The 23507-nt window shown below is 33.9% G+C and overlaps 1 protein-coding gene and 1 non-coding gene across 8 annotated transcripts in view; one reads left to right on the top strand and one right to left on the bottom strand.

The window, feature by feature from the left end:
* The window catches only part of Mkln1 (muskelin 1), a 288685-nt gene that overhangs the window by 197270 nt on the left and 67908 nt on the right, over nt 1-23507 (top strand). For 3 of the 7 annotated variants that reach the window (XM_074062868.1, XM_020183812.2, XM_020183811.2), the window contains 5 exons: nt 689-777; nt 2565-2674; nt 4941-5133; nt 20070-20147; nt 22318-22383. In XM_074062868.1, the coding sequence (XP_073918969.1) occupies nt 689-777; nt 2565-2674; nt 4941-5133; nt 20070-20147; nt 22318-22383 (536 nt within the window). Of the gene's footprint in view, nt 1-688; nt 778-2564; nt 2675-4937; nt 5134-6514; nt 6708-20069; nt 20148-22317; nt 22384-23507 lie in introns of those variants that run through there. The other 4 variants (XM_020183813.2, XM_074062882.1, XM_074062879.1 and 1 more) reach the window with 4 other exon arrangements.
* Nucleotides 22440-22523, bottom strand: LOC141421091 (small nucleolar RNA SNORD45). Its single transcript, XR_012445776.1, has one exon. It is a non-coding gene; the product is annotated as a small nucleolar RNA SNORD45 (small nucleolar RNA).

The raw sequence follows: 23507 nt of genomic DNA, 5'->3' as shown, positions 1-23507 counted from the left end.
AAATCGGATAGTTAGGAAAGGGACAAATAAAGGCATAATATAGAATATATTTGTGACACAGTGTGTCCCATTAACAAAATGCTTTATATAAAAAACTATTACTTCTGTGCTCTTAATTAAGTCATGAAAATATTTTAGGACATAAGGCAACCTGAAGTGATTTTCCTGTAAGTACTTGTGTCACTTCTAGTTGGCTAAGTGCAGAGATAATATGGGCTGATTTTTATTTAAGATGCAGCAGATGCTGTTAAATCAATAAAATATGGTTGTCTTTGAAAATGTGCTTAATTATAAAAGGAATTTTGGCTTCTCAATAAGAATTAAGTAATTTAATTTCTTCACAAATTCTATAATTCAGCTTCATTTAAGTTGCTAGATATGAGTGTCAATTGTTTTTTAATTTCTTTCCTACTGCTTGAAATTCAGTCATATATTAAGGAAATTTGGTTCTAGCACACATTTTATGAACTGTAATAGCTCTCATATAATTAAAAGAATACACTTATTTTGTGGTTGATTTGAAAGTGTAAGTTTGGACCTATAGCCTTTCGTTCCACTGTTTATATTGTCTTGGTCATATGTTATGAGCATTGATTTAAACTTAAAATCTGAATATGGCTTTAATTTGTGGTTTAGTGTGTTTGCCAAGTTATGAAGTCAGATTTGATAACTTAATTTCCCCCTACAGTGGTTTAAAGAATGATTATAACAAAGAAACATTCACCTTGAAACATAAAATTGATGAACAGATGTTTCCTTGCCGATTCATTAAAATAGGTAAGGTTTTAGAATTTTGGAATTGAAACAAATTCTTTATGCCATTGGTCCACAAACTACAATGCAAGTACCAAATCTTGCAGGCCCATTTTTTTTAAAAATAAAGTTTTATAGGAACATTGCCACAGTGTTTATAGATTGTCTGCTTTTGCACTCCAAGGGCAGAAGTGAATAATTACAAGATAACTTATAACCCATAAAGCCTAAAAGTTATTGTTTGGCCTTTTACAAATGAAGTTTGCTAACCCTTGCTTTATATATCCATTACTAAGCAACTCTTTTTCCAAGTATTTTTTTTTTAAATGGTGGGGTAGAAAATTACATTATACATTTACATATACAAACTCTAGTTTGTGGATCTGTGGTAGTGTTTTGAATTTTAAGATCACATTTATGAAGTAAATGATTTCATTTTGAGTATCTTTTGGAGGGGGCAGTATTGGGGTTTGAACCTAGGGTCTGAGCCATACCCCTAGTACTTCTTGCTTTAATTTTGGGTAAAGTGTCAATTTTGCCTGGGCTGGCCTTGGACCAAAATCCTCCTGCCTTTGCCTCCTGTGTAACTGGCATTACAGGTATGCACCACAACATCTGGTTGAGATGGGGTCTTGTTAACCTTTTCTTTCCAGGTTGGCCTTGACCTATGATTATCCTGATCTCTACCTTTCCAAGTAGCTTTGATTACATGTGTGTACCACTATACCCTTGTGCATTTCTTCCTGTGCATTTTCATAGTTATGTTTATAAAGCATTTGTTTTCATGCTTTACAAGTAGTATTTTAGCTACTTTAGAAAGAGTGTGTACTAGTGTAGTTTGAACCATGATATTATTTCAGCAATTATTATTTAGAACTTGTTATATTTATAATTTTGATGCTTTTCTAAATGTTTTCACGTGTGTTATCTAGTAGATAACACGTTTTGCTTTTTCAGTTTAAGAAACTGTAGAAGTCACATGACCTGTTGTAGGCTGCATAGCCAGTACACGATGCATCCAAAGCATAGCATTTGTATGTGTAACACTGTTGGATTTGTGCACTTGCGGCCTGTGCCTGTTAGGCCAGTGCTCTGCCACTCGAGCCGTGTGAGCCCTCTTCTGTTGTGTGAAGTGGTGATGGATGCCATAGGCGATTCCCCTACTGCGTTAGCTAAGACCTTTCATACGTTGTTGAGCAGTGGAGGAATTGAGCCTCTTTTTTTGTGTTGTTCTCTCTTGAGTGGGACTACTTAATGTTTCTTCATTAGGTTTAACTTTTTTTTTTTTGGCTGTACTGGTGGTTGAACTCAAGGCCTACACCATGAGCCATTCTACCAGCCCCTTTTTTATGATGGATGTTTTCAAAATAGGGTCCTGTGAACTATTTCCTGGGGTTGGCTTCAAACTTGGAACCTTCTGATCTCTGCCTCCTGAGTAGCTAGGATTACAGGCGTGAGCTACTGGCACCCGGCCAGGTTTAATTTTTAAAGTTTATGATGCATTTTTGTTGTTGTTGATTTCATTTTTTGAATGTAGTCTCACTGCATAGCCCAGGCTGACCTCAAACTCATGATCCTCCTGCCTCAGCCCTCTGAGTGCTGGAATTATAGTTGTGTACCACCAAGCCCAACAAATATTTCTTTTTTGTTATTGTAGCCTTAGAACCTAGCGCAATGCTGGTCTACAGAAGATGCTCAGGAAATTTGTTGAATTAAGTCCTTGTAGGCTTAAATAGTGGTTTTATGTTGCTAAAGTTTTATTTGAACTATGTTACTCCATTTTCTTCTTTTTTTGTTTTTCTTCCTTGAAGTTCCACTCTTGTCCTGGGGGCCCAGCTTTAACTTTAGCATCTGGTATGTTGAACTTAGTGGCATCGATGATCCTGATGTGGTACAACCTTGTCTCAACTGGTACAGCAAGGTAGGACTGTATTTCAAAATTGGACTTCATTACTACCCATGGAGGGAGAAGTGTGTCAATTTCTTATCTTCATGATGACAATTTAAAATATTGAGGATAATAATACAAGTTCCTAGCATGCATGAGGCCTGGGGTTCGATTCCTAGTACCACAGAAAAATAAAAAAGTGGAAAAAAAAAGTTATGATTAATCAACTAGCATTTATTAAGCATTTATAATCTGCCAGCTTTTAAGCAGTGTTAAGTCATTTATTAGTCCTCATTATTTTACAGATGAGGAGATGGAAGACAGAGAGGCTAAATATTTTGCCCAAGAGTCGCACAGTTGTAAGGTGCTCAAGCTAGTATGTGAACTCAGGTGGTTTGGCTCTACAGTTTGCCGTTTTGTTTTTGCATCGATTTGGCCCTGAATTTTGTTTTTAACCTATGTTGGTATAAATAAATATTTTAAACATAAGTTTTAGTGGATTAGTTTCTTAACCTGATGGAAGATTTAAGATGTAGATGTGATTGAGACTCTCAGGAAACATGAATAGAGGTTACTATTTAATAGAGCTGTATAGGGTTATATAGATGTTAATAATAAGTTTTTTTAGAGGCCAAAAGTGAAAAAGTATTCATGTAAAATAAGCATTGGTACAGAATCATTCTTTGATTTTTTTGATAAGGTTAAATGTTAATTATCGTGTGTAAGGAATCAGCTTTTTAATAACCTTTATTTCTCAAGAAGTCTTTTAACTGTACACTGATTTATGCTTCAAGTCTTCATGTCTCATTTTCTTGCCTTATTAAAAGGTAGTACTTGTAAGTTTGATTACTATGTAGTTCTTATGTAGCATAAGATTCTTATTCTATAGTTCGGTACTTAGTAAATTTGAGGAAGTCCCCTTACATATTCTTGAAATTGATATTTTTTTAAAAAAACTTTTAAATGAGCCTGTATTTTTGACATTCAATCTGTTTGAGGAGAAGTTTTATAAATTGAGTGCTCGCTTTTTGGATTCCAGTTAATTGTAATGTCTATTTTATAACTGTTTAATCAATGAGGTATCCCAGCCTTAGGAAAAGATAATAAAATTTAGTCTCTTTCCGATGGTATTTTTGTTTTAAAATCTGTTTATAAATTTTGGCATACTGTTTTTTTCTTTTGGGGGGGACAGTATTGGGGTTTGAATTCAGGGTTTTATGCTTGCTAGGCAGGCATGCTACCATTTGAGCCACTCTTATAGCCTTTTGTGTCGGGTAATTTTGAGATGGAGTCTCACAAACAATTTACTTGGGCTGTCCTCAAACCTTGATCCTCCTGATCTCTGCCTCTCGAGTAGGTAAGATTACAGGTGTGAGCCACCAGCACCAGGCCATTGGCATACCCATATATTTGATGATTCTTGTCATTAAAGTAAAGCTTATTATTAAGAGCCAAGATCATCTGGTGAAGTGGCTTAAGTGGTAGAGTATCTGTCTAGCAAGTGTGAGGCCCTAAGTTCAAACCCCAATACTACAAAAAGAAAAAAGAAAAGAGCCAATATCAAAAAGCATAATGTAACTTAGGTATTTACTTAATGATTTCTGTACTTACAGCACCTGCATTGTACTGTGATTAGTGGGAGTTAACATGTTTACAATCATTTTTACAATCTTAAATGGACTTTAATAAAACATAGTGAATTGCTTCTTTTTCAAAATTCCGACTTTGGAATTAGGTCTGGTTTTTTCTCCTCTGTAACATACTTTGTAACCTTGGGCAAGTTATCACAACATGTCAAGCTTCAGATTTGCTTTTTTTTTTGGTAGTACTGGGGTTTGAGCTCAGGACCTCATGCTTGCTAGGCAGGTGCTCTACCACTTAAGCCGTGCATTTTGCCTTAGTTATTTTTTGAACAGGATCTCACTTTAGGCCCAGGCAGGCCTGGACAACTATGTTCCTACTTATGCTTCCTGTGTAGCTGGGATGACAGGCGCATGCCACTATGCCCAGTTTTCATTGGTTGAGATGGGGTCTTGCAAACATTTTGCCTGGGCTGGCCGCAAACTGAGACCCTCCCAATCTCCATCTACCTACCAGCTGGCATTACAGGTGTGAGCCACTACATCTGGCTTAATTTTGCTATTTAAAAGATGAAAATTATATCAAATGTGTAGGATTAATACAGTGCTTGGGAAATAATAATTGCTCATTTTAGATTAGTTATTTTTGCTGTTATTATTTCCTACCATAACAACTAAGGAAATCTCTTCTTTGTATACTTTTTCTTGTGTTCTAGTAGTACCGTGAACAGGAAGCCATTCGCCTTTGCCTAAAACACTTCAGACAACACAACTATACAGAGGCTTTTGAATCCTTGCAAAAGAAAACTAAGATCGCACTGGAGCATCCTATGTTAACAGATATGCATGACAAACTGGTGTTGAAGGGCGACTTTGATGCTTGTGAAGAGTTGATTGAAAAAGCTGTAAATGGTATGAAACTAAGATTGAGTATTTCAAGAATATATAGGAAACTGCTTTCAAAAAGATATGCTTATGTCAGTTAGTACTCTTGTCTATTTTTTTCTACATTTGTACTCTAAACTTTGTTAGTTCCTTGGACCAGGGAATTCTTTCATGTAATATAGGTCCATATTGAAATGGGACTTTACAAAAAAATAAGTAAATAAATAAAAAGGAACATATTTGAACTCATTTACCTAAATTTAAGTTCTTATTTTGGGAAACCATTCACTTAAATAGCAGGAGGGCAACTTACAGACAATCTTTTGATATTTACCTTCTGTAATCAGTGGCTTGTTCCCTTAAGTATTTTTGTTAATATCCAATATTCTTAAACAGTGTTATTTTGGGTAGGGGAGATTGGATATTCAAAAAGTACGATGACACAGTAAATTTCATAGTGATGAAGAACAGAATATGTACTCAATACAAAACTTGTGGAGTAGAATTGGTGCATCGTTTCATAGAAGCAAATAAGGAAGAATAGACTTTATAGTACTTGACTTTCATATATTTTAGTCTTATTGCTATTATTATTTTCTGTTACTGGGCACTTAACATTTATCATATATGGTGTTGGGAGTTTTACATCTAAGGAAAACACAACTCCACTGCCTTCCTTGAGTTTATAATTGCTTCCATCTCTCCTTTGTTAAGTACAATGACAAACCTGCTTCCAAACCTGTACATTGTTGTTGCTTATTTAATTGGTGATGATTGATGCTTATAAATAAGTGCTCAGTGTTTTTAAAATAGAGTAGACTTCAAAGTATAAACAAATAGAACAGTACATAATTAAATATCATTTTCTTACTAAACCCTTGAAATGCTGCCTGTGCAAGTACATATGTTTGCCTTTTCTGTCAGTGAACTATGTATATATATTTTAACCTCATAGAATGAGGGAGGCATAGGTAATTTATGATGTTTTGATTGGCTTGTTTCAAATCTTTATCATTAAGGCATTTGAAATAATTTTGTTACAGAAAAATAAAGCAAGGATCACCACCATGGGTAATTTTATGAAATTATAATGCTAAAACCAACTACAATTTAAAACTGTCAGTTTAGTAGTATACCCAGTTGATTAAGAGAAGCTGTTAAAAACACATGCAGCTTTGATTACTACTACAGATAATTAATTTATCATTCTGGCTCTAGAAATGCAACCAAGTTTAGGAAAATTGCTATAACTCTGCTTTTGAAAATTAGAGCCAAGTCATACATCTGTTTTGCTATGGGCTTTCTTCAACTGGCTTGGAACACTGTTAGTTAATAAACATTCCTGCCAGGGCTGTTCACTTTGCTGCTGACCTCAGTGGTGATGATTTGTTGGACAAATAAGGAAGTAAACAGTGCAGAGTTTTTGGCTTCTGTTCCACTAAAAACAGCAGAGAAGGACAAGAAGTTCTTGCCTACTAAATAGGAAAGCAGGATATCAGACCATCTTTGTCAAGCTCTTTATAGTGGAGGAAACAAAAAAAGCCTTTGAATGTGGTTAGTATATTCACTAATAGGATCTTCAGGTATGGTCTGTATTTGAAGTAAGTGTAAGGCTATATTTATTCCTCTTCTGTTTGTAGAGAAACATCCTTGTGTTTATACTTAATTTCATTAGAGGTGATTTCTGAAGCAATATTTGCTACTTCTCTGCCAATGTAAATTCTAATAATTCTAGTAATCACCTGTGACCAGAAGAGTTTTACTCAAAGAGAAAGAGGTTGTACTGAAAACCTACCTTTGCACAGCCTGTCTTACTTGCTATAGGGTTAAAAGTTTGCTGTTAGAGACTACGGGCTCTCTTCTTGCTTTTAAAAAATCACCTGTTTAAAATTTTTATATAAGAGATATGTTGGCCATGTAAAAATAGACAAATATTTATTTTACCTTTTTGAGGCTTATTGAAATGTAATTGATAGTCTATACATTGAAATGTATTACCCTGATAAGCTTTACATATATGTGTGTATGCACATTTGGCACTGTTACTATATTCAAAGTAAATATTCCCCATCCCTAATTTTCCTCTTGCCCTTTTGTAGTCCAGTCTTCCTTTTTAGTGCTTCCATTCCCATCCCTAGGCAACCACTCATTTGCTTTCTGCCACTGTAGATAAGCTTGCGTTTTCTATAATTTTGTATAAATGATATTATATTGTGTGTATTCTTTCTTTTTGTCTGGCTTCTTTGACTCATTTATTTTCAATTTCATGTAGCTTGTTGGATGAAATTCTTTTCTTTTTACAATACTCATTTCTTTTTACAACTATTAATAATCCATAGTATGGCTTTACCACTTTGCTTATATATCTGTTGATAGTCATTTGAGTTTTTTACAATATGGGGCTGTTGCAAGTAAAAGTACTATAAACATTTGTGTTTGTGGAACAAACAAAGTCTGTGTGGAAGTATTCTAGGTAGATACTTATAGAATATCTGTGTCATTTGGTATGTGTGTATTTCACTTTTTAAGAATCTGGCAGTTCTTCCCTGTTCCGTTTTTTTTTTTTTTTTTTCACTAGTAGTGAGAGTTCCAGTTACTCCACATGTCAATACTTAGTAAAGTTACCCACTTGTTTTCATGTTAGCCATTCTAATCGCTGTCTGGTGGTATCTTCCCGTTTTAATCTGCATTTCTTTAGTAACTGAGGATGTTTAGCAGTATGTTCATGTACTTATTTTCCATCTCTGTGTCATCTTTGGTGAAGTATCTGTTCAAATCTTTTGCCTGTTTCTTAATTGAGTTGTTTTTCTATGATTGGATTTTAAGAGTTCTTTATATATTCTAGATATGTTCTCTCAGTCTGTGGCTTATTTTTTCATCTTATTGTTTATTTTGGTAGCACCGGGATTTAAACTCAGGGACTCGTGCTTGCTGGGCAGATGCTCTTCCACTTGAGTCATGCCTTTGGCCCTTTTTGCTTTGATTATTTTTGAGGTGCAGACTCTCTTTTGCCTGGGCTGGCCTGAACCACAATTCTCTTATTTATGTTTCTCATGTAGCTGATATGCTAGGTGCACACTGCCATGCCCAGCTTTTTTATTGGTTGAGATGAACTTTTTGTTTGGGCTGGCCTTGAACCTCAATCCTTCTGATTTCTGCCTCCTGAGTAGATAGGAATATAAGCTTGAGCCACTGTGCTCGGCCTGTTGTTTCTTTTGAACATCAGAAGTTTTAAATCTTGGTGAAGATCAATTTATCCACTTTATGGTATATAAATCTTGCTTTTGATATTATTTCTAAGAAATTCTTGTCTCAAAGATTTCCTCTTTTGTTTTCTTCCAGAAGTTTTCTGTTTTGTGGTTTAAGATTTACATGTAAGCTAGGTGCAGTGACTATATCTGTAATCACAACTACTTGGGAGATGGAGATCAGGAGGATCATGGTTTAAGGCCAGCTTGGGTAAAAAGTTAGTGAGACACCATCTCACTTGTGGTGTGCTATGCAGATGGTATAGGTAAGAGGATCACCATTTAAGGCTGACCCTGGGCAAAAATACAAGACCCAATCTGAAAAATAGCTAAGCAAAAAATGGCTGGGGATGTGGCTCAAGTGTTAGGTGCCCAGCAGGTGTAAGGTCCTGAGTTCAAACTTCAGAATGCCAGAAAAACCAAAGATTTACACTTAAGTTTGTGATTCATTTTGAGTTAACTTTTGTATACGGTAGAAGTATGAATGTAAAGATTTTTAAAAATATAGATATCCACTATATTTCACTGTCTTGATGCTGTAGCTTTGTAATAAGATCAAACAGCATAAGTCTTTCAACTTTGTATTTCAAAGCTACTTTGCAGTACCGGGGATTGAATTCTGGGCCTTGTGCATGCTAGGCAAGTACTCTACCACTTGAGCTAAATCTTCAACCTTTTTTTTTTCTTCTTCTTCTTCATTTATTTTTGAGACAGGGTCTTGTACTACCTTTCCCTGGACTGACCTTGACCTCCTCCTGCCTGTGCCTCCTAAGTAGCTGGGATCATTAAAACTATTGGCTATTCTGAGTCCTCTGAATTTTCATTTGAATTTTAGAAACTACTTACCAGTTTCTATAAAAAAAGGTCTTTTAGGGTTTTGTTGGTAAGAGTTAAAATCTTATTATTCAGTGTTTCATTAGTGAACATGGTATATACTCTCCATTTATTTAGGTTTTTTAAAATTTATCTCAGGAATGGCTTTACTATTTAGTGGGTGGGAGTTGCCATTGCTATTTTTCCATTGCTGTAGTATTTTTAAAATTTAAAGTTCTCATTGTTAATTGCTAGCATATCCAAATATAATAGATGTTTGTATATTAATTTTCTACTTTGCAGCCTTGCTAAATTCACATCTAGTTTTATTAGCTGCCTTGTAGATTCAGTGTCCAGTTATATCATCAGCTGTTTTTTTCTTTGGGTGGTACTGGGGTTTGAACTCATAGTGTTACATTTGCTATGAAGGTGCCCTGCCACTTGAGCCACTCTGCCAGCCCTGTCATCTTCCCATCTAATCTTGATTCTTTTTATTTGGTTTTTTTGTTTTATTACACTGGCTAGAACCTTAAGTAGAATGATCTAATAATATGGTGAGAATAGATGTTTTTACTTTGTAAAGCAATCATTAAATACAGTATTATAAATTTTTTGTAGGGTTTTTTTTTTTTCAGATTGAGGACATTTCTATTCCTAGTCTGCTGGAATCATTCAGGAATAGATGTTGGGTTTTATCAAATGATTTATCTTTTCAAATGCAAAGGATTTGTTTTGTTCATCTGTTCATATATTGAGTTATACTGATTTTCAATTTTAATCCAACATTGCTCTGAAAAACCCTGCTTGGTAATGGTGTATTACTTTTTTTACATATTGTTAGATTTGATTTGCTAACTTTTTATCAAACATTCTTATGTCTATTTGAGTATTTTTGGATATTGGTCTGCAATTTGGTTATGATACCATGCCTTGTTTGAGTGTCTGGGTGGTCTGGCCTTATAGAATAAGGTGAGAATTATTCCCTCTTCAATTTTCTGATAATTTTTATGTAGAACAAATAGTAACGTTTAGAATTTACCATGATGATGGCAACTGTGTCTTGCTTTATGCTTGGGCTGGCCTAGACCGCAATTCTCCTATTTATGCTTCCTATGTAGTTAGTATGACAGGCATGTGCCACCATGTTCAACTTTCATTGGTTGAGATTAGGTCTTCAAACTTTTGCCCAGACCTGCCTTGAACCATGATCCTCCTGATCTCTGCCTCCTGAGTAGCAAGGATTACAGGCTTGAGCCACTGTTCCTGCCTTTAATTTGATGTTCTTTTTCTACTTTTTGTAATTTCTTAACATGAACATTGAGCCCATTGATTTGGGATCCTCTTTTTTTTTTGCTTCCCAATGCAGTCATTTAGTGTTAAAGAATTTCCCTTTCAGCTCTGCTTTAGTTTTTTCTGACAAATTTTATTATGGTGTGTTTTCATTTTCACTTAAAAATACTTAGGCATAAGGAAACATACTTCTTTCTTTCCTTATGTCTTTTCTCCTTATGTTAACTCTTTGGGCCAAGATGGCAAATATGTTGAGGGAAGTAATTATAGTGTATATCCTTGTGTAATTCATGATCTCAAAATAAATTCTCTCGAAATTTCATTGTTAAATATTTAAATTTGGATTTTTTGCATATCCCTGTATCAGATTCCTAGATTGATAACTAGTGAATATTAAATTTTATTACTTTCTACCCTTTGTAGTATTAATTTTTTCTACTTTAACCTGTTAATGCTGGAAATCACAGTGATTGATTTTCTAATGTTAAGCTAATTTTGCATTTCTCAGATATACTTAACTTTAACATATATTTCTTTTAGTGTATCTCGAATGTAGATTGATGTTTTGTTAGCATTCTAGATAATTTTATTAGTAAGAAGGCCTCTAATTTTTCATTGTTTAACATTCTTTTCAGGAACATTTTAATGTTTACAGGATTACCTAGAATGCCTTTTTTTGTCCTTTATATTGGTTATTTATGAAGTCTTCCCTTTTTCCCCCATTATTCTCACCAGAAACTTATTAATTTTATGAGTCTTTTGAGAGAACCATCTTTTAGTTTGTTGATTCTTTGTCATTTCCTATGTCCTTGACTTACGCTCTGTTATTGTCTGTCTTTCTCTTTGGGATTTTTTTGTGTCTTTGTAACTTCTTAAGACGGATGCTTCACTGATTAATATTTATACTTTGAAATTTTACCCTATATGCATTTAAAGATATAAAATTCCCTTTACTTGTTTTTTGGTTGTACAGTATTTTCATTTTTGTCCAGTTCAGTATTTTCATTATAAATGAAATGGATCTTGTAGGAGTCACATGGAAATGTTACTTTTAATTTCCAAATCCATTAAGATTTTCTGGTTACTTTCGTTGTTACTGATCTTTAGCATAATTGTACAGGGTCAGAATACATATTTTGTATGATTCCAGTCCTGTGAAATTTAATGAGACTTGCTATATGGCCAAGTTTGTTTAGTGTCTGTAAACATACTTGAAAAGCATGTAAGTTCTTTAGTTGTTGGGTGTTGTTCTACATATGTCCAGTTGGTCAGGTTTGGTAGTCATGTTGCAAAAATCTTTTATCAATAGTGATTTTTTTGTTTCATTCTGTTACTAAGAAAAATGTGTTTAGCACTTTTTAAAGTGATAGTTGCACTGTGTATCTCCTTTTTGTTTGGTATATTTTTGCTTTCTGTATTTTGTTGCCATGTTTTATATAAAATTTTTTTGTATTCAGTTAAATCTTTTATTATGAAGGCCTTTTTTGATCTCTTAATAATTGCGCCTTAAAGTCTAAATTGTCTTTATTAAAACACCCAGTTTTATTTAGTATTTGTATGCCATATCTTTTTCAGTCTTTTAAATTCAGCCTTTCTGTATCCTTTTTTTTTAATCTCTGTATCCTTTTTCAGAGAAATAATTTTTAAACAAGTAACTCCTAAATTTATAGTAATCCAAAAATCCAGTGTTGCTGCCTTCTTTTGATTTGGATGATTAACATTTCATTTACATGATTGGATTACGATTCAATATATGGGTTTCACCCTGCCATTTCACTTTTACTTTGTCATGTTTGTTCTTTTTTGTGATTGTCTCTTGCCCTTTTGCTTTTTAATTGCTTCATTTTTCTGTTTTGTTTATTTAGTTATAATGTATTTTATATTTCATTTATGATTAGTTTAGAAGTCAAAAAAAGTATACATAGTTAACAAATTTGGTTGATACCTTTTCTCTCTTTCTACACAGGAGAGAATGGCTTTTGAATGTAATCTCTTTTAACTTCATTTACTCACCTTCATAACTCATATACTCTATTATTGTCATTCACTTTGGTGCCATTTTCGGACACCCTGGTTATTTTGGAGATGGAGGTCTCATGAATTGTTTGCCTGGGCTGGCCTTGAACTGTGATCCTCCCAATCTCTACCCCCTAAGTAGTGAGGACTACAGGTGTGAGCCACTGTGCCTGCTTCTCTCATTTTCTTAGTTATCCTTTTCAATATTTCTGTTTAATTTTTTGTGCTTCTCTAAATCATTTATTCCGTTTCCATTACTATATTATTGCTAGTATGTTTTCGTCTAACGATTTGGCCTTCAAAACACTTTTCAGTTTTTTGATGTTCCTTTCCCTCAACTTTGACAATTCATGTTTTATTTCTTCTGTTACCTTGCTATATCCTTTCTAGCTATTTATATTCCTCTTTTCCAATTCTTAATATCTCTGTTCTGTGCTTTTGTTTTATACAGAGAATTGTTTTCTTTTTTATATCTATAGTATGACTACATTTTTCCATTGGGTCAGATGCATTTACCACTTTATTTTTATTCCTTATTTTTCCTTTTTATAGCTTAGTATAAATCCTGGATTGGTTTTTAAGAATAAATATGGTTTATTATTCTTTGAATGAGGTGGGTTTTCCCTAACTATTTGAAGGAGTTTCTTGTGAGTCAAGGTAGGGCCATGTTCCAGGGTACCAAGATTTTTTCCTTATTCTTTTTCCCTTAGGATTCTCTTTATTCTCAGCAGTGCTCAAAATGCATAATCTCTTTTTTGCTTCCACCTGAGTGCCAGACTGCTTTCTGAAATATTCATAATTTCCATAATTCCTGCTCATCCATGCCTTTGTTTATGCCATACTCTCTTTGCTCATTACTTCGCTTTTATCATCATTTACTTCAAACTCATTCTTCAGGGCCTGCTCTTTCAAGATAGCTTCTTTTATTATTATTCCCTGACTCAGTGCTCCTCCCCCCGTCCCTTAACTTCTGTTGCCTTAGTGCCATATTTCTCATAGGCTGCATAAAAATAGATGTCCGTTTTTCTGTCAAGAATGGTTCCAAATATTCTGTTATGTCATCATCATAATTAATATATATTTAAGGGCTTTACAATAAGCCATTTGTTCTTAAGCCCCTTATGTGAATTTATTTAATTCTCTTATCTCCCTTTTATAGTGAGTATAGTATTGTTATCTCTGAATGAATGAGAATGATTAATTTGCTTAAGTTATTTTAGCTGGTCATTTAAATATTTTTCCCAGACTCAAAACAATGTTATGGGTATTGTCACATTGTTATAGATAAGAATATCATTATTGTTTCAATCGAGATTTTTTTTTTTTTTGCCAAATTACAGAGTGTATAAGTAAGAATACCAATACAAAAGACTTGGGAGACTTTTTCAAGAATTAGAAATGTAGGGAACATAGTACTATTATTTGGGGTACAGAGGTTACCAATTTTTTGTTTTTAGATATTGAAAGATTTAGAAAGTTTCTTTGCATTAAAACATAAAGTATTTAAAGCAGTCTATTAAACATCTTTAGCCTGTTTTATGCTTGCAGTATTTTTATTTATTGGTTGTAGGGATTCCAAATTTATGAAAGTGTTTCTAAAAATTAAACTTATTATATTAAAAAAGCTTCTCTTGCTTGTCTGTTACGAGTTTTGAACAGAACTTAGCTGTTTATTAAACCTTTAATAAACATATGTATTGTTCATTTCCTTTTGAAGGAGTTAAAGAAGATTCTTAAGCATATTATTTCATCAGTAATAACTACCACATGTAATCTGCTTCGAGTCTGTTGTAGACTATTTATTGGTAACTCAGTTTCCCTGGCAAGCGGCAATAATGCATATTGAGATGGATTAAGTGGCAATAAACTTTAATTTACCATGTTTTTCTGCAAAGTGCAATGTATTTTTTCACCTCTGGAAGTAACTTTTAAAAGATCTCATTAAAGAAGTATTTGTTGTTGGAGTGCTTAGATGATTTAATACTATAAAATGAACATGTCAAGAGTTTAATAAAATAGTGTTGGATAGTTGGGGAGTGTGTATGTGTGTGTGTACAGAAGGGTGTGAGAAGACTGAAATTTGTATGTTTCTAGCTCTTAGGTCTTAACTACAGTTATAGTTTCTCCAAAAGAAGAGATGGTTTCTTTGGGTCTTTTTTCCTTTTCTTGTTCTGGTAGCGCAGCCAGCTTCTCAAACTAGCCATGGCTCATATAGAACAATTTTCGACTGACAGGAATGCTTCTAGTAAGCTATCTGGAATAGTGGCAAACCAGCGCTTTTGAGGAAGAAATAAAACACAAAAAGTACCCTTTAGCCATAGGAACAAGCAGTCCTTTATTTAAAAGAGGCCTTTTATTTTTTCATCTAAATCCTAAGTAATATATTTCAACTTGTTAGTTTTGTTCCTCTTTTATTATGTTGAATTTTTAAAATCATTTGTAGATGATTTGTTTAAATCATTTGTAGAATGATTTGGAGTAATGAGTTTTGTTTTATAAGATCTGATTGTTTTTCATATGTTGTTGAATAGTTGAACTTTACCATATCTATTACAGTATTTTGTCTTATATTGTACTGTAAGGAACTGCTGTAATATGACTGTATCTGTAATTCCAAGTATATATTTGTAGTCTGTGGAGAGGTGGAAAGAATGTAGAATTTGGAATTGGGCTTTATATATATATATTTTTAGAAGATGTAGTTTAACATCTCCAAACCTTGATTTTCCAATCATTGCCATTAGTAACAATAACCATTGCGTAGCTTCATTTTAAGGAGTAAATGAGTTAACTCATTTGGTGTCTTGCATTCAGTAGGATCTCAAAGTCAATTCTTTTCTTCATTGGTGAGATCTTTTTTAAAAGTTAGTTCCAGATTTGATAATACTACATCTATAAGGAATTTTCTAATGATCTCCCTGGAGATGTAAAAGCAATTAAAGAGAATTGTGTGGCTTCTACAAGTGAAGACAAAAAGAGTAAGAGACAGGCAAATAAATAAGTTCCCTGAATATTTTTTTAAAAAATATTTGTTTGATTACTATGTTCAAAATGGTGTGTTAGAGTGCCGTCTTGTGCTAGGAATATGTGCTTTTGGAAGTAGGAGTTTTATGAGCAGTTGGTTTTAGTGTAAAGCACTTAATAGTGTTAAGATGACTCAAAGGAAATGCCAGTCATTTGGCTAGGGAAGCCCTCATCTCTGGCTTTTGAAAAGTTCTAAGCATTTATTTTATTCTGAGTATTTCTGATGGTATGCTCTTAACAGTTCTAGAGATAAATTTCATCTTACCTAAAATAAGATCATTATGATTTATAATATTTTAAGTATGGAATGTTTAATATTTTTAGTTTTAGAAGTAATCTGTGCCAGTCTGGTGGTAAATGCCTTTGGACATATTTGACTTTCTTTATTCTTATTAAAACAAGCTAATACCACCACACAAAGAAGTGCCTATAGAAGATAGCCATTCTAACAGGAATGAGGTGGAATCTTAATGTGGTTTTGATTTGCAATTCCTTTATGGCCAGGGATGTTGAGCATTTCTTTTTTTTTTTGACCATTTAGACTTCTTCCTTTGAAACAGCTGTGTTCAGTTCATTTACCCATCTTTTCATTAGGTCATTGATTTTTTGAGAGTTTAGTTTTTTGAGCTCCCTGTATATTCTAGTTATCAATCTCTTGTCAGATGTATAGTTGGCAAAGATTTTCTCCCATTCTGTCGGCTGCCTCTTCAATCTGGTGACCATTTCTTTTGTCATGCTGAAGCTTTTCAATTTCATGTAATCCCATTTATCAATCCTTTCTCTTAGTTGCTGGGCCATTGGAGTTCTATTTAGGAAGTCATAGCCTATACCTATCAATTCCAGTGTATTCCCTGTTCTTTCCTACACTAGCTTCAAAGTTTCAGGTCTGATATTAAGGTTCTTAGTCTACTTTTAGTTAATACTTGTACAGGGTGAAAGTCATGGATCTAGTTTTAGATACCCAGTTTTCCCAGCAACATTTGTTGAAGAAGCTGTCTTTTCTCCATCATACATTCTGGGTGCCTTTGTCAAAATTCAGGTGGGTGTAGCTGCATGGATTCATATCTGATTCTTCTATTCCACTGGTTTTAATATCTGTTGTGCCAGTACCATGCTGTTTTTATTGCTATGGCTCTACAGTGTGGTTTGAAGTTGGGTATTGTGATACCTCCAGCATTGCTGTTTTTCCTCAGTGTGCCTTGGCTATCCACGGTCTTTTGTGCTTCCAGATGAACTTTAGGGTTGATTTTTCAATCTCTGTGATGAATGTCATTGGAATTTTGATGGGGATTACATCGAACATGTAAATTGCTTTTGATAATACAGCTGTTTTCACAATATTGATTCTGCCAATCCATGAGCTTGGGAGATCTTTCCATCTTCTGTAGTCTTCTTCGATTTGTTTCTTCAGTGGTTTATCGTTTTCATTGTAGAGGTCTTTCACTTTCTTTGTAAAATTTATTCCTAGATATTTTTTGAGGCTATTATAAATGGAATTGTTTTTCTATATTCTTTATCAAAGACTGTTCATTGTTGGTATATAGAAAGGTTGCTGATTTTTGAAGCTGTTTTTATAGCCTGACTCTTTGCTAAAGGTGCTTACGATGTCTGAGAGTTTTTTGGTGAAGTTTTTTTTTGGATCTTTTAAGTGTAAGATCATGTCATGTGCAAATAGGGATAGCTTGACTGCTTCCTTTCCTACTCATAGTCCTTTTATTTCTTCTTGCTGTCTTACTGCTCTGGCTAGAAATTTCAAGACTGTGTTGAATAGGAGTGGAGACAGTGGACACCCTTGTGTCATTCCTGACTTTAGAGAAAGTGTTTTCAGTTTTATCCCATTTAGTATGATGTTGGCCATAGGCTCGTCATATACATGCTTTATTATGTTGAGGTACATTTCTTCTATTTGTAGTTTCATCAGAGCTTTTATCATGAAAGGATGTTGAATTTTGTCAGAGGCTTTTTCTGCATCCATTGAGGTGATCATGTGGTTTTTGTTTTTGCTTCTGTTAATATGCTGTATTATGTTTAATGATTTGCATATGTTGAACCATCCCTGCATCCCTGAGATGAAACCGACTTGATGATGGTGTATGATCTTGATACATTGTTGAATTTGGTTTGCCAGTAGTTTCATAATACTGATTGTGGTTGTATTTGGTCTTTATTCCACATATGAGAGAAAACATGTGCCCTTTGATTTTCTGAACCTGGCTCACTTCACTTAAGATGATGATTTCCAGTTCCATCCATTTACCTACAAATGGAAAATTTCATTCTTCTTTGTGGCTGAATAGAATTCCATTGTATATAAGTACCACATTTTCTTAATCCGTTCATGAGTAGTGGCCATCTTGTCTGTTTCCATAGTTTATGTATTGTGAATAATGCTGCAATAAATACAGGTGCGCAGGTGCCTTTCTTGTAACCTGACTTGCATTCCTTTGGGTATAACCCTAGGAGTGGTATTGCTGGATCATATGGCAGTTCTATTTCTAGTGCTTTGAGGAGCCTCCATAATTTATGTAGTAATTTATATTCCCTTCAACAGTGTAGAAAGGTTCCTTTTTCCCCATATCCCCATGATAGCTATTCTAAATTGTGTGGTCACTGACAAATATATAGGGAAAAAAGATTTTTTTCTTTTGTGTATTCCTGTTTGTTTATTTATTTATTTTTGTGGAACTAAGGTTTGAACTCAGGGCTTCATGCCTGCAAAGTAGGTGCTCTACCACTTAAGCTACAACTCCAGCCTTGTATTCCTGTTTAGAAGTAAGAAAGCATTGCCTAGAAGTTCCATGGAAGACTTCTTATGTTTTACTAGCCAGAATTGGGTTCTCTGCCATCCTTAAACAAATCTTTGTAGAGGGGCAGGGTGTATTTCACATGCAGTGGATGTATGTGGGAAGTCCAGTCTCCATACAGTTACAGTAACTAGTGTAACAACTCCTCTTAAGAAGTAGGTAAAGAATTCACTGATTAAAGAGTTAGAAGTAGGTTAAGTAGAGTAGAATTTGAGTTCCAACACCGGTACTTAATAACTGTGTGATTTTGGTTAAGTTTCTTAATTCTCTAAATATGTATTTCTCCGTCTATAAAATGGAGATTGTAATACTTAGTTCTTAGGGTTGTTTTTAGGATTAAATGAGGTATGACAAAAATCAGATTTTAACATTTGTAAAGAATTCACAAATGTAGTTCCGGTATTTTATTTACTCAAAGGAAACTATATAATAATGGAATTTGCACTTTGAAGAGTTTATCTTTTTTTTTTTCCTTTGTGGTATTGGTGCTTGAATCCAGGTCCTTAATGTATGCTAGGCAAACGCTACCAGTTGAGTTACTCCCCCAGTCTTTTTTTTTTTTGAGGGGGAGTGTACTAGGATTTGAACTTAGGGCCTTGTGTTTGCCAGTCAGGCATGTACCATGTGAGCCACCCCATCAACCCTTTTTGCTTTAGTTATTTTTTGAAAAGTGTCATATGTTTATGTCCAGGCTAGCCTGGACTGCCATCCTCCCATTTACCCTCCCTGTATAGCTGGGATGATAAATGTGCCACCACACCTATGGCTTGGGATGCGTTCTGTTAACTGTTGCCAGGGCTGACCTTGAACTGATCTCTGCTTCCTAAACAGCTAGGATTACAGGCTTGAGGTGCCCAGCTTGTGTTTTGGTTTTGAGATAGGATGTTGCTAATTGTGCCTTGCTAGTCTTGAACATGCTATCTTCCTGTCTCTGTCTCCGCAGTAGGTAAGATTGCAGATGTGTACCACCATCCACCATGCTCAGCTATAGTTTTATCTTTTTCTGAAGATATACTATAAAGTGCCTAGACTGAAGTTGTTGGAGTTCCCATTTCCTTCTTTAGTTCTCTTGTATTCAAATAAAACAAAAAAAAGTACTGGCACAAAGCACTCTTGAAGGGAAGAGATTAGAATTCAGTGAATCATTTCATCGTATGGTATAACCATTCAGAATGTGGTAGCTAAAATAGACAAGTTTAGGGAGGTCACATAAAAGAATTAAATAATATCTCAATCTTTATTTATCCCTTCTCTTCACATTGTATTCATTTTGTTACAGAAATGAGTTTTTAAAGATACATAAGGCTTCATTTCAATAAAATGGAACATTTATTCTGGTTATTTATAGATTATTTTATGCTGCTTCTGTTTGCAGCTTTAAATTATCTTCTGCCCTTTTTTTTTTTAACTCCCAGATGGCTCCCTTTCTCTCCTTTCAGTGTCTCTATATGAACCCTCCATTAATGTCATATGCTTGTGAATTGAGTGCAGTAATAATTTTCTATACAATAGGTACAGTAATATGGGAAATTGTAGTAAGTTTAATACAGGCTACCGCTAATGCAGTTTATGTGGTTGTGTCAACCAACACTTCACTATATTTGGGGTAGCATGAAGGGAAAATGAAGTGCATATTTTATGAAAATGTACTATTGTGTGAGTAACACGAGCAATTTCTCTTAATGTAGGTTTCTGCATTTTAATCATTTTTTGGCTATAATAAAAAGTCTGACAAAGATGTCATTCTTTCATTCTTTGATGTTTGCAGATGGCTTGTTCAATCAGTATATCAGTCAACAGGAATATAAACCACGATGGAGTCAAATCATACCCAAAAGCACCAAAGGTAAGCCATACTTTCTAGATTGTGATACTTTTTGTTGAATGTATTGCTTTTCAATACCAAGTGTCATAGTCCTGTGCTAATGAAGAGCAGGTGTTTAAATCAAAACAGTTTTCTAACAATTGAATCATTAAAGGCACGTAACATTGAGTACTATAGCGAGTTTGGAGCCTTAGATGTTGTGTCCCTCTTTGAGATGTAGAGCATAGAGGGATTTGCTTTTAATAGGGACTATTTTTCACCAAAACTCAAAACATGATTCAGAGTTTAGTCTCCTTCATTAATCCATCATTTTCATAGAGGAGAAGTTTTTGTCATTTCTTCGTCTGTACTCACTGCTTAACATAGCAGAAAGTATAGCAAGGTTTTAATGCATCTACTTGCATTAAAGGAAAGTAGTTCTCTAGATACCAGCTTTTTTTCTTTATGATCTTCTTACATTCCTAAGGACTTGTCTTGAATTGTGAGAAAGCTTTCCCCTGATAGCATTAAACATTAATGTGCATGGAAAAATTGCTTTTGAACTTGTATAATTTCTGTGTGAACATCATTCTCTTATTTTATTAGTCATGTAGGAGGTAATTTTCTGCAAAGATACATGTATTTGCTTGCAAATAGATTAAATATATAAAATGCAAATATACCGAAAATTAGTAATTTAGTGTTTTCTTAATCTAGTATTTAAGCTAGCAATACTGACTGGCAGAGGGAAGAACAAAAGGGTAAGGCTTAAATGATAATGAACCTCAAAATCTGAAACAGCACCTAACTGTTCGAAAGGAAAAAGAATTTATAGGGAACTTGAAATGATTAGCCATTGAATATAGTCAAAATGAGAATATTTGGCTTTACCTCTTGTTTTCTGTGTATAGTCATGTGCTGCATAGCATTTTGGTCAGTGATGGTGGGCCACATAAGCTTGTAATGAACCAGCATTTTGACTGAACTTTTTCTGTGTTGATGGCCAGGTGCTTATCCATTGTGGTACAGTTGCCTGTTCTGTCAGTAATGTGCTGCACAGGCTTGTAGCCTAGGAACAACAGATTTTACCCACGTGACTAGGTATATAGTAGGCTATATATACCATCTAGGTTAGTAAATACGCTCTTACGATGTTTAAAAAATGGTAAAATTTCCTAATGACAGATTTCTCAGAAAGTATTCCCATCCTAAGTGATGCATAACTATATAAAAACACATTTGATTTTTTTTCTTTTTGTGGTTCCCCAGAGAAATTAGTAAAAAAAAATTGAGTGTTCTCAATTTTACCTGGGAGAAATGGGGAAGCTTATTAGCCAAAGTAATTTGTTTCAGCTAATGGGAGATTTATGAAGAAAACCTTAAGCTTTCTGGTTTATGTCAAGTAAAATATTAGAATCATATAACCTTTTGAACCATTAAAAGAAGGTATTTCTTTCAGGAGGCTGAGTCAGGAGGATCATGGATTTGTGGCCATAGCAACATCCTGTCTCCAAGTACCATAGATAGACAGATAGATAGACAGATAGACAGATAGATAGATAGATAGATAAGGTGTAAGGTAGGATTAGGTACAAGTAGAATAGTAGTTTTCTTTAAAAGTTTTTATGAAAAGCTTCCCTATTTATATTTAAATCTGCCTATTAAAACTCTAGAAATAAAAACAGTAAATCTCATGTTTCTTCGTACTCAAGTTAAATAGTTGATAAATTATTTGAGAACTGATTTCTGAAATATTAGCACAAAATAAATACAGTAAGGAACTTATTATTAAAATAAAGCTTGATAACACCTTAATTTTCAGTAACCCCTTTTATCAACCTTAAAACTGCTCATTGTACTAATAAACCATGCCTGGAATGTAGCCATGAGACCTTATTTTGTGATTGTTTTGCACCTTTGCATTGGCACATCAGCAGTTGAGAGATTTTTTTTCTTAAATTTTTGTGGACTTTTGTGTGTCTTTGCTGACTTACACTATTTCTCATAAAAAATTAAAAGTTGTTTCAAATTTCATTGATAGCCTGAAAGGAATTGGAAGGATAAGATAATTACTCTGAACATAGACGTAAGACATGTTTCTTTTATGAGTCCTTTTTCTTATTTTTAATATTTTGAAAGAACAAATTGTTTTTACTATACATTTCCTCTCAAGTTGTAGTTGTTGTAAGAGAAAATATTGTTTCTACTTTAGGTGATGGAGAAGATAACCGACCAGGAATGAGAGGAGGCCATCAGATGGTTATTGATGTTCAGACAGGTGAGTCACACTTGCAATGGAAAGCAAAATCTTTTTAAAAATTATGCCTTTTTTTCAAGGTCTCAGCATAATTCTAGAGGTCAAGTGTTACTATACATCAGCAGTAAATTCAGGTAATACATGTGAACACATCACTGATGTACATTTTTAAACAGCAGATAAAAGTAATTGTGTTTCATTCATTATAGAGGTTAAACGTCACTGGCATCATCTAAGCCAGGCAGCGGCAGTTAGTGAGAGAGGAGAGTTTGTGCAAAGAAAGTACATCACTTAAAAGAAATACAGTGTGAGGCCCTTCATAGTTGAGCACACCATGTGTGTAGTTTATGTGAGTTGCACTTTTATAGAAAACTGAAAAGTTTCTGGATTTTTGGTGCATTTGTATTTTAAAATACTAACATGGGAATTACTGGAATGAAAGAGAATTAAGATGTATTTTTAAGGGAGAGAACATCAAATTCAGTGTAAAGTATTAGTAGGCCCTTAAGTATTAATCATTGTTCACAAGCCCATAAATAATTGGTCTTAGTTGCTGTTTTTTGCTGTCTATTAAATTTTATTCTGAAGCTTTCTACTAGAAGTTTTTCTTAGGTATGTAGAGCCTAGGACAGCTTAATTATCGTTGTATTGGTGGTCCATGTCAAAGTGTAATTGTTTTCAAATTAACATCTTGGAAACAAATAATACCAAGATTCTAGGATAATTGTATTACTTGATTTTAGAAAACTTTACTACATATAGTGCAAGTATCCACTCAAGTAACATTTTACTTTTTCTAAGAGTAATAAAAACTCAGTTCTCTTATTGTATGCTGACTCACAGTGCCTCAGGAATTAAAAATTGCTTTTGTAGAATACTGTTACAGAATAATTACAAAAACATACTGTGTGGATATTAAATCTTCTTGGTAGGAATGTATTTCATGAATTTCTTAAATAAGAGATTATACTTTTCATTTTAAAATTAACTAGTGAATATGTACAGTAACTTCTGAACTGGTTTGAAGATAACGTTAAGTCTCTTTGGAAAAGGTTAATTTCAAGGTTTACTAATTTGCTTTCCTAATCTTGGTCTCTTCTCCAAACTCCTGTCTATCCTATGTAAATATGCTTGAATTCATTATA

The sequence above is a fragment of the Castor canadensis genome, chromosome 2 (genome assembly GCF_047511655.1).
Source record: "Castor canadensis chromosome 2, mCasCan1.hap1v2, whole genome shotgun sequence".
NCBI classification, from domain to species: Eukaryota; Metazoa; Chordata; class Mammalia; order Rodentia; family Castoridae; genus Castor; species Castor canadensis.
This window is presented reverse-complemented; position numbering and strand designations above follow the sequence as displayed.